The 12,106-nt window shown below is 36.7% G+C and overlaps 1 protein-coding gene across 32 annotated transcripts in view; it reads right to left on the minus strand.

Annotated features, from left to right (window-relative positions):
* Positions 1 to 12,106, minus strand: part of TRDN (triadin) — a 232,834-nt gene that overhangs the window by 32,842 nt on the left and 187,886 nt on the right. For 24 of the 32 annotated variants that reach the window (XM_086876943.1, XM_086876924.1, XM_086876938.1 and 21 more), the window contains 4 exons: positions 6,592 to 6,618; positions 5,468 to 5,515; positions 948 to 992; positions 211 to 228 (listed from right to left, as the gene is read on the minus strand). In XM_086876943.1, the coding sequence (XP_086733069.1) occupies positions 211 to 228; positions 948 to 992; positions 5,468 to 5,515; positions 6,592 to 6,618 (138 nt within the window). The remainder of the gene's footprint in view (positions 1 to 210; positions 229 to 947; positions 993 to 5,467; positions 5,516 to 6,591; positions 6,619 to 12,106) is intronic. The other 8 variants (XM_086876942.1, XM_086876945.1, XM_086876927.1 and 5 more) reach the window with 1 other exon arrangement.

Genomic DNA, 12,106 nt, shown 5'->3' on the forward strand with positions numbered 1-12,106 from the left:
AGCAACTGGTTATGCAGAATGGACTTTTAAATATCAACTACAAGACAGTATGTTAAATGAAAGGAATGGAAGACGTGGAGATAAAGACATTATAATTTCAAACGAAACTAGAAATTGCTAAGGGCATGTTTCTTTATGTAAATGTGAAAAAAGACACATAAATCCAACAATTTTACAGGAATTTTTCAGATTAAGGTAAGAATCACATACTTGCTGGCTTTGCTTGGGCTGCAGAAGACAAAAGAGGTTAAATTGTAAAAGTTAGATACAGAAAGAAGAGAAAATATGCTCTTTTCTCCCCCTTTATTTTTAGCATTCAAGTATTTTATTGGACTCAGTTCTCACTTGTTCTTAGCTCCCTCTACTTGTGCAAGGATGCACAGAATTTGAATGCCTAAAGTTTAGACAGTTTGGTGTTGACTGCCAGTGATGATGAGAATGTTCTAATTCCTTGGCTGACTCTTCACAGCTTCTAGAACATTCATTATTACTTGTTTTGTTTTTTTTATTTTTACTGTCAGCATTATATTAAAAAAAACTATAAGGTCTTAATCACAGATAAGACCCAAAGATTTAGAGTTTAGTCCCAAAAACATTTTTTCCATAAGACTGATCCAAAGTCCTAATCCATCTGGTAATTTGTCCTGATATTTGGGATCCTTTCAGAGGTCTGATTTATAGATGCACTTCATTTCATTTCAGCTCTGGCTAATAAGCAGCTAAGGAGCTGAAGGGCCTTCACCTGTCTTCGTCATTGGAAAGAAAATTCTTTATGGAACAGAAGCTGAAATTACCACTCTGTTGGTTTTGCTTTGTTATCAGTTACATATTTTAAAATACTATAAAAAAATATTGCAATGCAAATGAACTACACTAGATGAGTGCTGAATGGTGTTTAATACCCCCCATCCACCTCCACAAATCAGGAGAGAACCACTTATTCTTACCTGACTTCTCAGTGGGAGTTGTCTTTTGTTGTTTAATTTTCTCCTCTGTATCATGAAAGCAGCATTAAAATCACAATGTGTTAGCAAGGTTCATATAATTGGAAAAATATTTCTATAGGTGATATTATGCATAGGGTTCACAATGACAAAAGAAATGCATGTCTTCAGCATCACTATCTCATTTATAGCACTGTAAAACAGCATGCAGGCATTATGAGTTCTGACTGCATGGTGAGATCATACTCAGGGAAAAAGTAAATTACTGTCTCAGGTGCAGGAAAACAGCCACATAACCTTCAGCGAATTTCAGGCAGGCATTCAGGTGGAAACCATCCTGTTCCTGCATCCAGTACACCTCTGCCAACAGCACCTTTCTGAGTGTCTAACAGCTTGGTATTAAATATAGCTAAGAAGTTCTGTTTAGACCCTGCCTAACCACAAACATGGGGTGGGTATCCAAGTGTCTGCACTCTGAAGATGAAAAAGACAACCAAGGACGTAGTAGCTCATGGAGGGACACAGGGGACAGTCTGAATGCCAGCCCAATCCACCTGCTACTGCACAAGCCTACCTAGACCTAGCTGGACATCTGTCACAAGACCTTGGAGCAGTCTTCAGCTTCTGCCAGTCTCATGGGAAGAGTGCCCAAGCCCACATGCTCTTGAACTGCCTGTGGACTTGCTCAGCACAATTCTCAGATGATGCGGACCCAGGTTAACATCAGACACCAGACCTGAACTTCTTCCTCTCCAAGCAAATTGGTGTGACTGCACTTTTGAATCACTTTTCAAAGGGGTTTGTTTTACCTTCCCAATGTCCCAGTCAGGTGGAAACTGGGGTGTTTATGTTCAGATTTCTACTCTACCCAGTTTGGTTGATTTTAAATTCACCCTACCTCATCCTTTTATAGCTCTTTTATAGCCATTTTATGTCTTTTTCCATAATTGAATTCAAGCTTCTCTCCTAACCTCCTGATAATCACATACATTACTAAATTCTTCTTAAATATGCTTAAGACACTTTCAGACTGTATTTGCTCTTCTTTTCCTGAAAGCAATTTGCAGCCACCTGCCTTTGACCCCTCCCTTTCCACTAAGACCTCTGGAAGGCATCAGGTTGAAGATGACAATGACTGGGTGGAGATCAGGTTGGGCAGATATGTCTTGGTCCCCTTTTCTTACTTGTTTGGTCTATTTCTGGAAGAAAATCAGTACTGATGTGGTCAAATTTATGGAGAGATAGAGCCCTAAGGGTACTGATGTTTTCTATTATTTGGAAATTAAATATATTTCTGCATTGCTATGCTTTTCATATGTTTTCTGGTGTGTGACAATTTAATTTCTCTTAATTTGTATTGAGTTTATGGCATTTTCATCCCCCTTACTCAGCTATTGTTACTGTCAGTTTCTTTTGAAAGCAGTGAATCAAAAATGTCTTCTCAGTGTCTGTGAAGCTTCAAAGGTTTTATAGCACAACCAGTAGCTTGAAGATGAAACTTATTGAAAGTGTCTTTTTTCCTGCTGTAAAAGAGGAGTTTTTACATGTAACAGTGCATTTCACTAATTTAGAGTGGGACATGAAACTTTCTATGTACCAATACAGAAGAAAACCCGGTATGCTGACTTTAAACAAAGGCCCTGTGACATGCACTGGATTAATGACAAGTAAGAATCAAAAGGCTTCTCTTTCTTTGGATATTATCCTAACACCTTTGAACACTAAATAAGATACTTTTCCTTTCCAAATTCTGTTGAGAATATACAACAATATTTGCTTTGTAACTCTGGGGTAATAAGTCTGTGGGGAAATAAGTAAGGAAATAAGTTTGTGAGTGAATGGCATATCTGATTCATTTGAAAGTCGGGGTAGTGTTTCTTCTCAGAATGAATTTATTCTTGAAAATTGGGCTGGCATGTGGATATACATTCATCTGGGAATGAATACAGTAATTCTCTGGTATTCATTCACCTACCTATTCTGCAGCCTAACCACACAGCAAATATTGGTCTGCTGATTCCACGGGAGAACACCCTGATACCTTCCCTGACAGAATTATAGGTGGTGTCTGCTTGGATTTTTCTCTGAGTTTCTAGCCACTGGTTGTAGCCAGAAAGGAAACTGAAGGAGTAGAATATCCAGGCTTAAGGAGAACAGTTTCTATAAGGGAATAAACTTAAAGACATCAGGCTTCATAAAATAGTTCTGCTCGCCACATTCAGTATGAAGAAAACCAGATAAATACATATGATGAGGATAATACATATTATTTTGCCAAGAACAGAAGTAAAATTTCTAATTCTTCATGTATTTTTTTATTTACCCTATCATGAGGAGTCTTGCAAATAAAAAATTAAGCAATTTTGAGGACTTCATAAAGCTATAAAGAGTAAAAAATAAATTTTATGAATATTTAAAAAAAAATCCTGATTTTGAGTAAGCCAAAAGTTTAAAGTTCTGAAATCTTTCATTGAAGAGAATTTATTTGCTCTGCAGGGCTCCAGTTTTGCAGCACTACAAGCATTAATATTAATTTTTTTTTTCCCTGATGTACCTAATTTAAATGGAAAAAATAAGGGCATAAACATTTCTCTGTGTATTGCAGGCAGTTTCAGCAGAGTTACATCAGGAATGAATTCCCTTGCTTTACTTGCTTTCTCTGACATACACAAAACACTCTTTAATTTAAACTTTTCCCTACGGGATCAATATGTTTTCTGAAATTCTGTAGTATTTCAGTCATGTGATACTTCTAAGTCTGATGACAGGAGGCATAGGAAAAATGTTTTGAAGCTGCACTGAGTCAAGGTTAAAAAGGAGGCCACTGTTTTGTACAGAATGAAGCTTTTATAATTCAAGCTGCTAACCCAAGAGCACTCATTGGCACACAGCAGGCACAAGCACTGTTACCACCAGCGCCTGCAGATTAATACTTCCAGTCATCAAATGAAACTCAAAACAGCCTCTGCTCTCCAAAGCAACCATTAATCACCTGAGAATAGAGATTTTATGCTAAAGGAAATTTAGCAAACGTTTTCCTTTTTTTTTTTTCCCCTTCAAACACTTAAATGCCAAGGGCTTGGTGTCTGGAGTGTACTGTATTATGCCAGAGTAAAATCCCAGTCATCCCAATATACTGGCTGTGACACAGTGCTCTGATGTTTGAGAATGCCTTACCAAGAAAACTTATTTTGTGGATGAGATTGGGCTAATTGTGCAGCAGGACTGATTTCATTTGGAGCAAAGGTGAGTGGCCATGCCACCCATCCACGCAACCCACTTTCTGGTCACCACTGGGGCCACCAAGCTTGGTTTCCTTGCTAGGACATTCCTGCCTTGGCTGAACTCACCTAATGCCTGGATCATCCTGCTAGCTGTAACTACACAAAAAGTGATCAATGAATTAAATAAAAAACTTGGCTTATGTGTCTTAGTAAGAAGAAGAGAGAAATATTTTTTTCCTATTGACTCAAAACCAATATATCCTCACTAAATCAGACCCTCAAGGCTACCAGGAAACTTCAAAATGTCTTTGAAAATACTTAACTAACAAGGTAGAGTATTGTACATTAGAAAAACGAATGAGAAAAATACTAATTACGTAAGAGAAAATGATTTCTTAAAAATTAAGAAAAAGAAATGAAAAAAAAAAGTCTGCTTGCTTATCCTTGAACACTTAAGGTTTAAATGGTTTATTTAATCACTTATTCTTGAGCACTTCAATTCAATGTGAAGTTCAAATAGCAGCACTGCCAGCAAAGGTCAATGGGATGTGGATACTTGCTTTCCAGTCCCCACTGCCTCTGGAGTGGGGACTGTAAAACCACTTAGGAGTGATGTAAGCTGAGCATCAATAGCTGAGTTTTCTGTGATGTTACCCTCTTAGTCTTGTTAATTCACATCAGACCCAGCTATGGATCCTTGAGTGCCTTCCTCCTCAAAAAACATGATTAGGACAGAGCCTTAGTTTGAAATGGGGATCCTTTTTCCTGCTCACTGCAGCCAGTAAATGCTTAGTTTACCCAAGTGCACTCTCAGTCCAGGGCTAGGGTTGCTATTCTTCAGCTCCTGTTACTTTTGAGTTCCTGGAAGTGGAGGCTGACTCGACTGCTGAGTGTGTACTCAGTGAGATTGCAGCTTCACCTTTTGGGGGGGACCACACTCACTTAATGTAATAACCAATTTACTGAAAAGGTTGAGAAGGGTTAATTCCCAGTACACCTCTTTGATGTAGTGCAGGGCAGTAAAGCACTCCTTCCTCACACTCTGGGAAATGGGTTTTGCTAATGCTTTTTACTACACCAGTGAGAAAAGTCACAAGAACAGTCAAAAACTGTGACAGCTGAATCCTTTTAGTTAAATTTTACCCTCATTTTGTTCCTCTCCAAGACACTGGAAAAAAAAGCAATGGCACAAAGCAAAACACCTGTGCCTAGCTCAAGGAAGTCTCCAAGTTTTGCAGACCTCACATATCCTTATTAAATAGATCTGGGTGTAAGTGGAGGTTACTTTACCAAACCTACCTGGCTTAGTCTGAGAGACAGTTTTTTCACGTTTAACACGTTCGTGCTCTGAAAATAAGAACGCCTATATTAGAAAGCTTTTTATTTTCTGTAAAATTTTAAAAATAAAATATTTTCATTATATTCTAAGAGATTTCTTTGTATTACATACTCCCACTAGACTAGAGAAGAAGTTTTTGATAACTATATCTCTCAAAAAACAGTATTTAACTATCTTCCCTATAAAATTAAAATAATGAAAAGTCTATTTTAACTTTTTAATGTGGCTTAATTCTTTTCTGTGTATTTTTAGAAAGATAATAGAATTTCTAAAATTGTTAATTCCTTCAAATATTAATTGTGATTGCTATCACTAATCTTCTGTATAGAAAATTTCTCCTTGATGTTTAATATAGAAATTATGGCAGCTTTTATTACAACAGAAGTGGGGTTTTCTCTTTCAGAATGACAAATAAATGTTCAGTATCCTGCATAAAGAAAAATATTTCCATGTTTCTCTGTGTCCTGGATTTGGCTGGACTAGAGCTAATTTTTTTTCATGTCAGCTAGTACGGGGATCCCTTAAATATAATGTGAAGCACTAGCAATGATGCATATTAGTCTGTATTATAATATAATGTGTATGCAATTTTGTGCTATTTAAAAACATTGTGCTATTCAAATCCCAACATTATGGGACAGAAAATATTTCAGGAGAATTTCAGAAATATGTTTAATTCGCAGTGGTAGCTCTGATGTCTAAGCTGTGCATCAGGTGAGCGTTGCAGCAGACCAAGAAATAAATCTCTAAAACTTGAACCAGAGGCCTGGACAGAGAATTGCATAGAACCTTCCCCATCTGTGGCCCCTTGATTGTTTCCCAGTGTGAAGCTGCCACAGAGACAAAAGACACATGTGGGTCTCAGCCGAACTTGGAAATTATTTCCATGCAAACTGGAACCTGTGGAACACCCTTGGTCCTGCCTTACAGAGACAGTCATTGAAAACTGGTTTCATAAGTTAGAATGTTGTGTGAGTTTGTGTTGATGAATCCCACCTTAAGCTGCTAAAACTTTGTAAAGATAAGGAAATACCTTCCTTCTGAAAGTTAAAATAACAATATTCTACTTTGCCTTGGTACTTACTGTGTTCATGAGGGTTCTCTGAGGTAGCTAGAAATAAACAAAAAAGGTGTATTTTAATATTTTTGTAGCTGTGATGCAGAATTTAGTTCATTTCTTAATGATTTAGACACATACAATTTCAGTGAAATCTGTACTGAAGTGTGCAGCAGTTACATTGTCTTACCTACACTGTCCACCAGTGTAGGTATGCATGAATAGGACAATTAGGTAAGGAACACAGGTACCCTAAATTCCTCATTTAGCCAAAATTTGATACAAACACCCCTGCAATGCTCTGCACCTCTTCTGAGGGCTGTCACCCTCACTAAATGCTGACCATATACCAAACCAAGGGAAATTACTCAGTGCCCACTAAGAGACAGGGCAAATTCAGACCAGAAGGTCTCTACTGCACAAAGACAGAAGAATAATTTTAGCTTGAGTGACGAAACAGCACCTAAGGAAGTCTAAGGATGAGAGACCCTGACAATTGCACCTGCTCTATGAGGCCAATGAAATTCAGATGGATTCAGTGACACTCCAAGAAGCAGAAAGATATTTGAAAATATTAATCATTAACTTCATTAGGCTTCTTCTGAACAAAAGGATTTAATTGCAACTTCTGAACTTTGTGCCATTTTCTTTATTTTTCTTGAAAAAAATCCCAGATGAAATAAAACTGCAAACCAAGTGGATACTTTCCATGGGTGTTAAGACAACATTCCTCAGGTAGAGAGAGAGCTTGGCAGCTGTACCCAATGTCATTATTCGTTCTACAGGAGGAAGTGAAATGTCAAGGCCTAGCCCTCCAGCTGGATTTTTCTTCTTGACTTTTGCTACGCAGCTGTTGTTTTCAAGTGAAAAAAGGCTCTACCACTTGCATCTCTTCTGTGTGTGTGAGAGAGTAATCCCACAGAGAGATGTGGCAGGGCAGGGGATGAGCTGCCTTTGCAGCCCCAGCAGCACAAGCAATAAAACTGCTGCTGTGGGCTCCCAGGATGTGATTCACTGAGCTCCCCAGCTCCCACTTGGGACAAAAACTGCTGTGCATGTGGGTTTCTGTTTCACTTGTTTTCCCTGCAGTGTAAAATCTGCTCCCATTTTATATTTAGTCTCTAACCCAAGTTGTTGTTGTGCATTTAAGGAGCAACTGGAGATAGTATACAGGACAAAATGAAAAAAAAACCAAAACAAAAACACAGAAAATTTTTGTGGGCAATAAAGACTAAGGATAAAAAAGTAAATGTATATGCTTGCTCCAAATTGAGGAATCAGAAATAAGAAGTCCAAGGGAAAAAATGTCCTATGACAAAGCCACATTTGTTATTTTTGTGTGTGTTAAGAAAACCTTTTTGTAAATTTAGGCTCATTTAACACCCCAAACCAACCAAAAAGTAGTTCCCTAGGCATCATAGGCTGAGGAAAATTCTATTGCTATTGAGTATCAATGAAATACTTCAGAAATTTGTAGAGGAAATTAATTTATAATTGTGTCAAAAGATAAAGTGAGATATGATCAGGAAATACAAATTTCAATTAGCAAAAAGGAATTTCACAGCAAATATTTAAATCAAATCTGAACATTATACCAGGGGCTATTATAATAACTTATATAACTAATACAGAATATTGTGTCATATAACTTTCTGTAATCAACCAAAATAATCAGAACTAGGCCACATATGAACAGTGTTAATTTAAAGAATCTCTACTAACACTGCTTAATAAATTTTACAAGCAAACTTTTGTAATAGCATCCTTTTCTAAGATCTGCCTAAAAAAAAAAAATTAAAAAAAAAAAAAAATTACTCAACTTTCCAGTGAAGCCAGTACTGTTATTTCCCTTTGGAAAATTTCCCTTTGGTAAATATCAGCCACAGAGAATGTTTAAAACAATATGGACTCAGCTAAAGTCAGGTCCCTGAAATTTGTGAAAGTATCTCTGTTGTCCTTTTCCATCTTTTCTGTGGAGGCATTCTTTAGACAAACTTGTATAATGTCAGCATCAAGACAGATTGAACAGTGAGATTACTGCTATCTGTGCTTTGCCTGAAAGTCCAGCTTTCTTATTTCTGGCATAACACTCAGAGATATTTCAACCAGATATTTTGATGAAACAATGAAGATATTCTAAAATTAAAAGTCTCTACAGTGTTGGTTATTCTAAAACATATCTATATTTTTTTCTATAAAAAGAACCAAAATGAAATACCAAGGTGAAATTTTGAAATGGTTTTTGGGCCTTAAAAATAAGCCTTTATATTTTGTTAACTGTGATTTCAGTCCATTCAATATTAATATTATCCTTCTTCTGTGTCATTATCTCATTAAAAAATGCAACTCAAATGACTTACAGGCTAAGCAGAAAGTTAAAAAATGAAATCCCAAGACCATTAGATTAATGTTTACAGTGTGACAATTATCTATAACATGAGTACCTTGTTTTTTATTCTACTTAGTGAAAACGGCAAGACAGAAGTCCGGGTCAGACTTTGCCAAATGTTTAATGATGTATGTTATTTAGCCTAAAGGGTGAGATGTTAAAGGCTGTGTTTGGCAGCTCTGGAAATCTCACACACTTCATGTAGTATCTTGCACTGAAAGTGCAAACAAGCATTTTTTGTTTTGGCCTCTGATAGCCAGAAGGTGTTGGGCTAAATCAGCTCTTGGTCTCATTTAAAATAGTTGTTCTGATATCATCAGCTAACAGGACTACCTACTGGGTAGAAAAGTACTTATTGTTCACAGTGTTAGAAAAGTCAGTCTTAAGTAAGTGTTTTATCTTCATTTGTTTAACACTTAAGCTGTACAAGAGGAGGAACAAGGTCAGGTTTGAATCACATGAAAACAGTTGGATTTTTGATGAAGTATTTGAAGCTACATAAGAACTGTATTAATGAAATTATCTGGTTCTACTCTCAGCAAAAATTTGAAATGTCTTCTGCCATTCTAAATTAAACTTGGAAAACAGGCTTCATAGATATCTTGCTGTTTTTCATTTTAATTTTTTTTTAACTTGCCTGCTATTCTGAAGGCCGCAAGGTTATTAATTATATATGGATTATTTTTGTAAATTAGATTTTGTTATGGGTTCAGAAAGGCTAAAAGAAGAATGTGGGTTTTGATTATAACATGTCTGTTTTTTCATCTGGATAACAGTTTTAACTTTCAGGCAGCAAATACATTTCTGAGTGTGCATATTCTGTGAGAAAAGAATATGTTGTGCAGGAAATAAAAGCAATGCCAGAAGTACTTGTTTTAGTTAAGAAAAACAGAATAATAATACATGTTGTAGCTGGGAAAAATTCTTTCCAATCAGATAGTTACAGGTGTGTTATAAATAAGAAATTTACTTTCCATTAGACAGAGAGCCTGGTTTATTTCCCATTAGAGAGAACACAGAGATTCTTTACCATATTTTGGACTGGACATTGCATGAATACACAACACACACATAATGTTAATCTGTCACAACATTACAGGCCAAGAGAGAGATCAAGATCAACAGGACTCTTCTAATGGAATTATCAAAATTTGCAATGTGTACCTTCCAGTTTATGCATCATGACAAAGGTAAAATTTGATTTCCCTATTTAATGTGAGTTCATTGTCCCTGAACAACAAGCAAACTAACTATTTTCCTTTAGACAAATTAGTGGACATTAGTCCTTCCAAATTTACGTTTCAAGGGCAAAAGAGACAACATCATTGTGAGCAATTTAAATAAGACAGTTTTGGTCTAGAAAGTTCAAGGTTTTTCAAACTGTGAAGCAACTGTATTATAAAGAAGTCAAACAGAATAAAATATATTTCTTACATGTCTCAGATAATAAATTCAGAAAAAAAGGGGATTATTGGGATTTACCACTCTGTAAATGAGCAGTTCCCTACATTTCTGAAGCTATTGTTTGTACTCTTTCTCATTCAAAGGAGAAGTCAAATGTTTTTATAAGTTTTTTAGGTCGGCAGACCTGAGCTGTCATATCTGCCTGTGTCTTACTCAAGTTCTTCTGGCTAGATGAGCAGCTGGCAGACTGTGTTGCAAAGCCAGTCTACTGAGCATATGTCTTAGAAAGTGACTCAAAAACCAGATTAGCTGCAGCAGGATTCCTGGAAAGAGAATGGCTTGTGCTCATCCTCACCTCTGCTCTACATTAAAAAATTGCCTTGATGGAGTATGACCAAGAGTTACCCCATGGCTGAGTCAAAGTAAAGAAAGCAAGACGTGTGTGGTGGTGGCATACATAGGGGAAGTTGGTATAGGATTAAAATACAGCTCATGCTGTACGAGTCTTGTCCTCACAGGATCTCTTAATCCCCTACAACATCCATTTACATTTCTGGCTTGCTTTAAACCTAGTATTCTCCAGGATATTTGTCCAGGTTTCTGAACATTAAGGAAGTATTATACCACATTAACATGTCAAGTATGAAATGCTAAGTGATTAAGGCTGCCTGGAAAATTTATAGGGAAATAGAGACCTTGATCTTCTTACTCCTGCTCCTGGTCTAGGAATGCTCCTCTGAGTCTGTGCATCTCCACAGACTACCTTGGATCACTCTATCAGTAGTGGCTGAGGGACGGTAATAGAATAAATGATTAAGACAAAACCTCCTAAAATGCCATGGTTTTCCATTATCATTATTATTTAACCACTGATATTAGAGTTTGTAGGGTATTCACTTGCAACAAACTGATTTTCCTATTGCCACTTTCCACCAAAAAAAGCTGTCAGGCTGCTCTCACAGTTCTTTCTGCTTTATTTTCATTACCAGAGCAGCCTAGCCCAAGATATCTGTCTGCTTTCCTAGAGTTGTCATGTTTGTGTCCTTGCTGTTTGGTTTGTTTTATACCTCAGGGCTGCATATTGAAAAATGAGCTGACTCTTGGTTTTGGAGGATTTTGTTGATGTTGTCTAGAACAACTTGTTTTTTAAGGCTTATTTTTAACTGACAGTTCAAGAGTACTTTATATAACAGGGAAAACCAAAAAGTAGAAGAGAGGAGGGAAGGGAGAAACTTTATCATAATGCAAATATAATAGAAGTAGCAAAGAAGTACAGACATTTACAAGATTTTAAAATTGCTTTTAATAAGAGGAGTTGTTTCAACTTCAATCTGAGATGCATGCCTTTAGGAATCACCAGTAATGATCCCAATCTTTCTGTTTCCCAGTTTGTCGCTTAAACAATATAAATGCTCTGGGAAATGTAAGTTATTGAAACAGCAATCTTGCATGATAGCACTGAAAACTAGTCTCTTTAAAGTACTATAAGTCCTAAAATCCCAGGAGAACAAATCTTCCATCGACAGAGCTGGAAAGAATAAAATTTCAGTCAAATGTAGATGAGGTACATCTGCTGCATTAATGCATTTCATCTTTAGGCACGTGTGGTGAAAGACCTGTAGAGCTTCCTCTCAATATCATCCTCAGCTTCTGACGTTTTCATGTGCTGTTCCCTGAAACTGTGGGATGGGAACATACAAATGAGGGAGAGTATGCTAACAAGCTTTCACTTCAAAAAATATCAGTTTT

This window comes from Cyanistes caeruleus, chromosome 2 (assembly GCF_971803275.1).
Source record: "Cyanistes caeruleus chromosome 2, bCyaCae1.hap1.1, whole genome shotgun sequence".
Lineage (NCBI taxonomy): Eukaryota > Metazoa > Chordata > Aves > Passeriformes > Paridae > Cyanistes > Cyanistes caeruleus.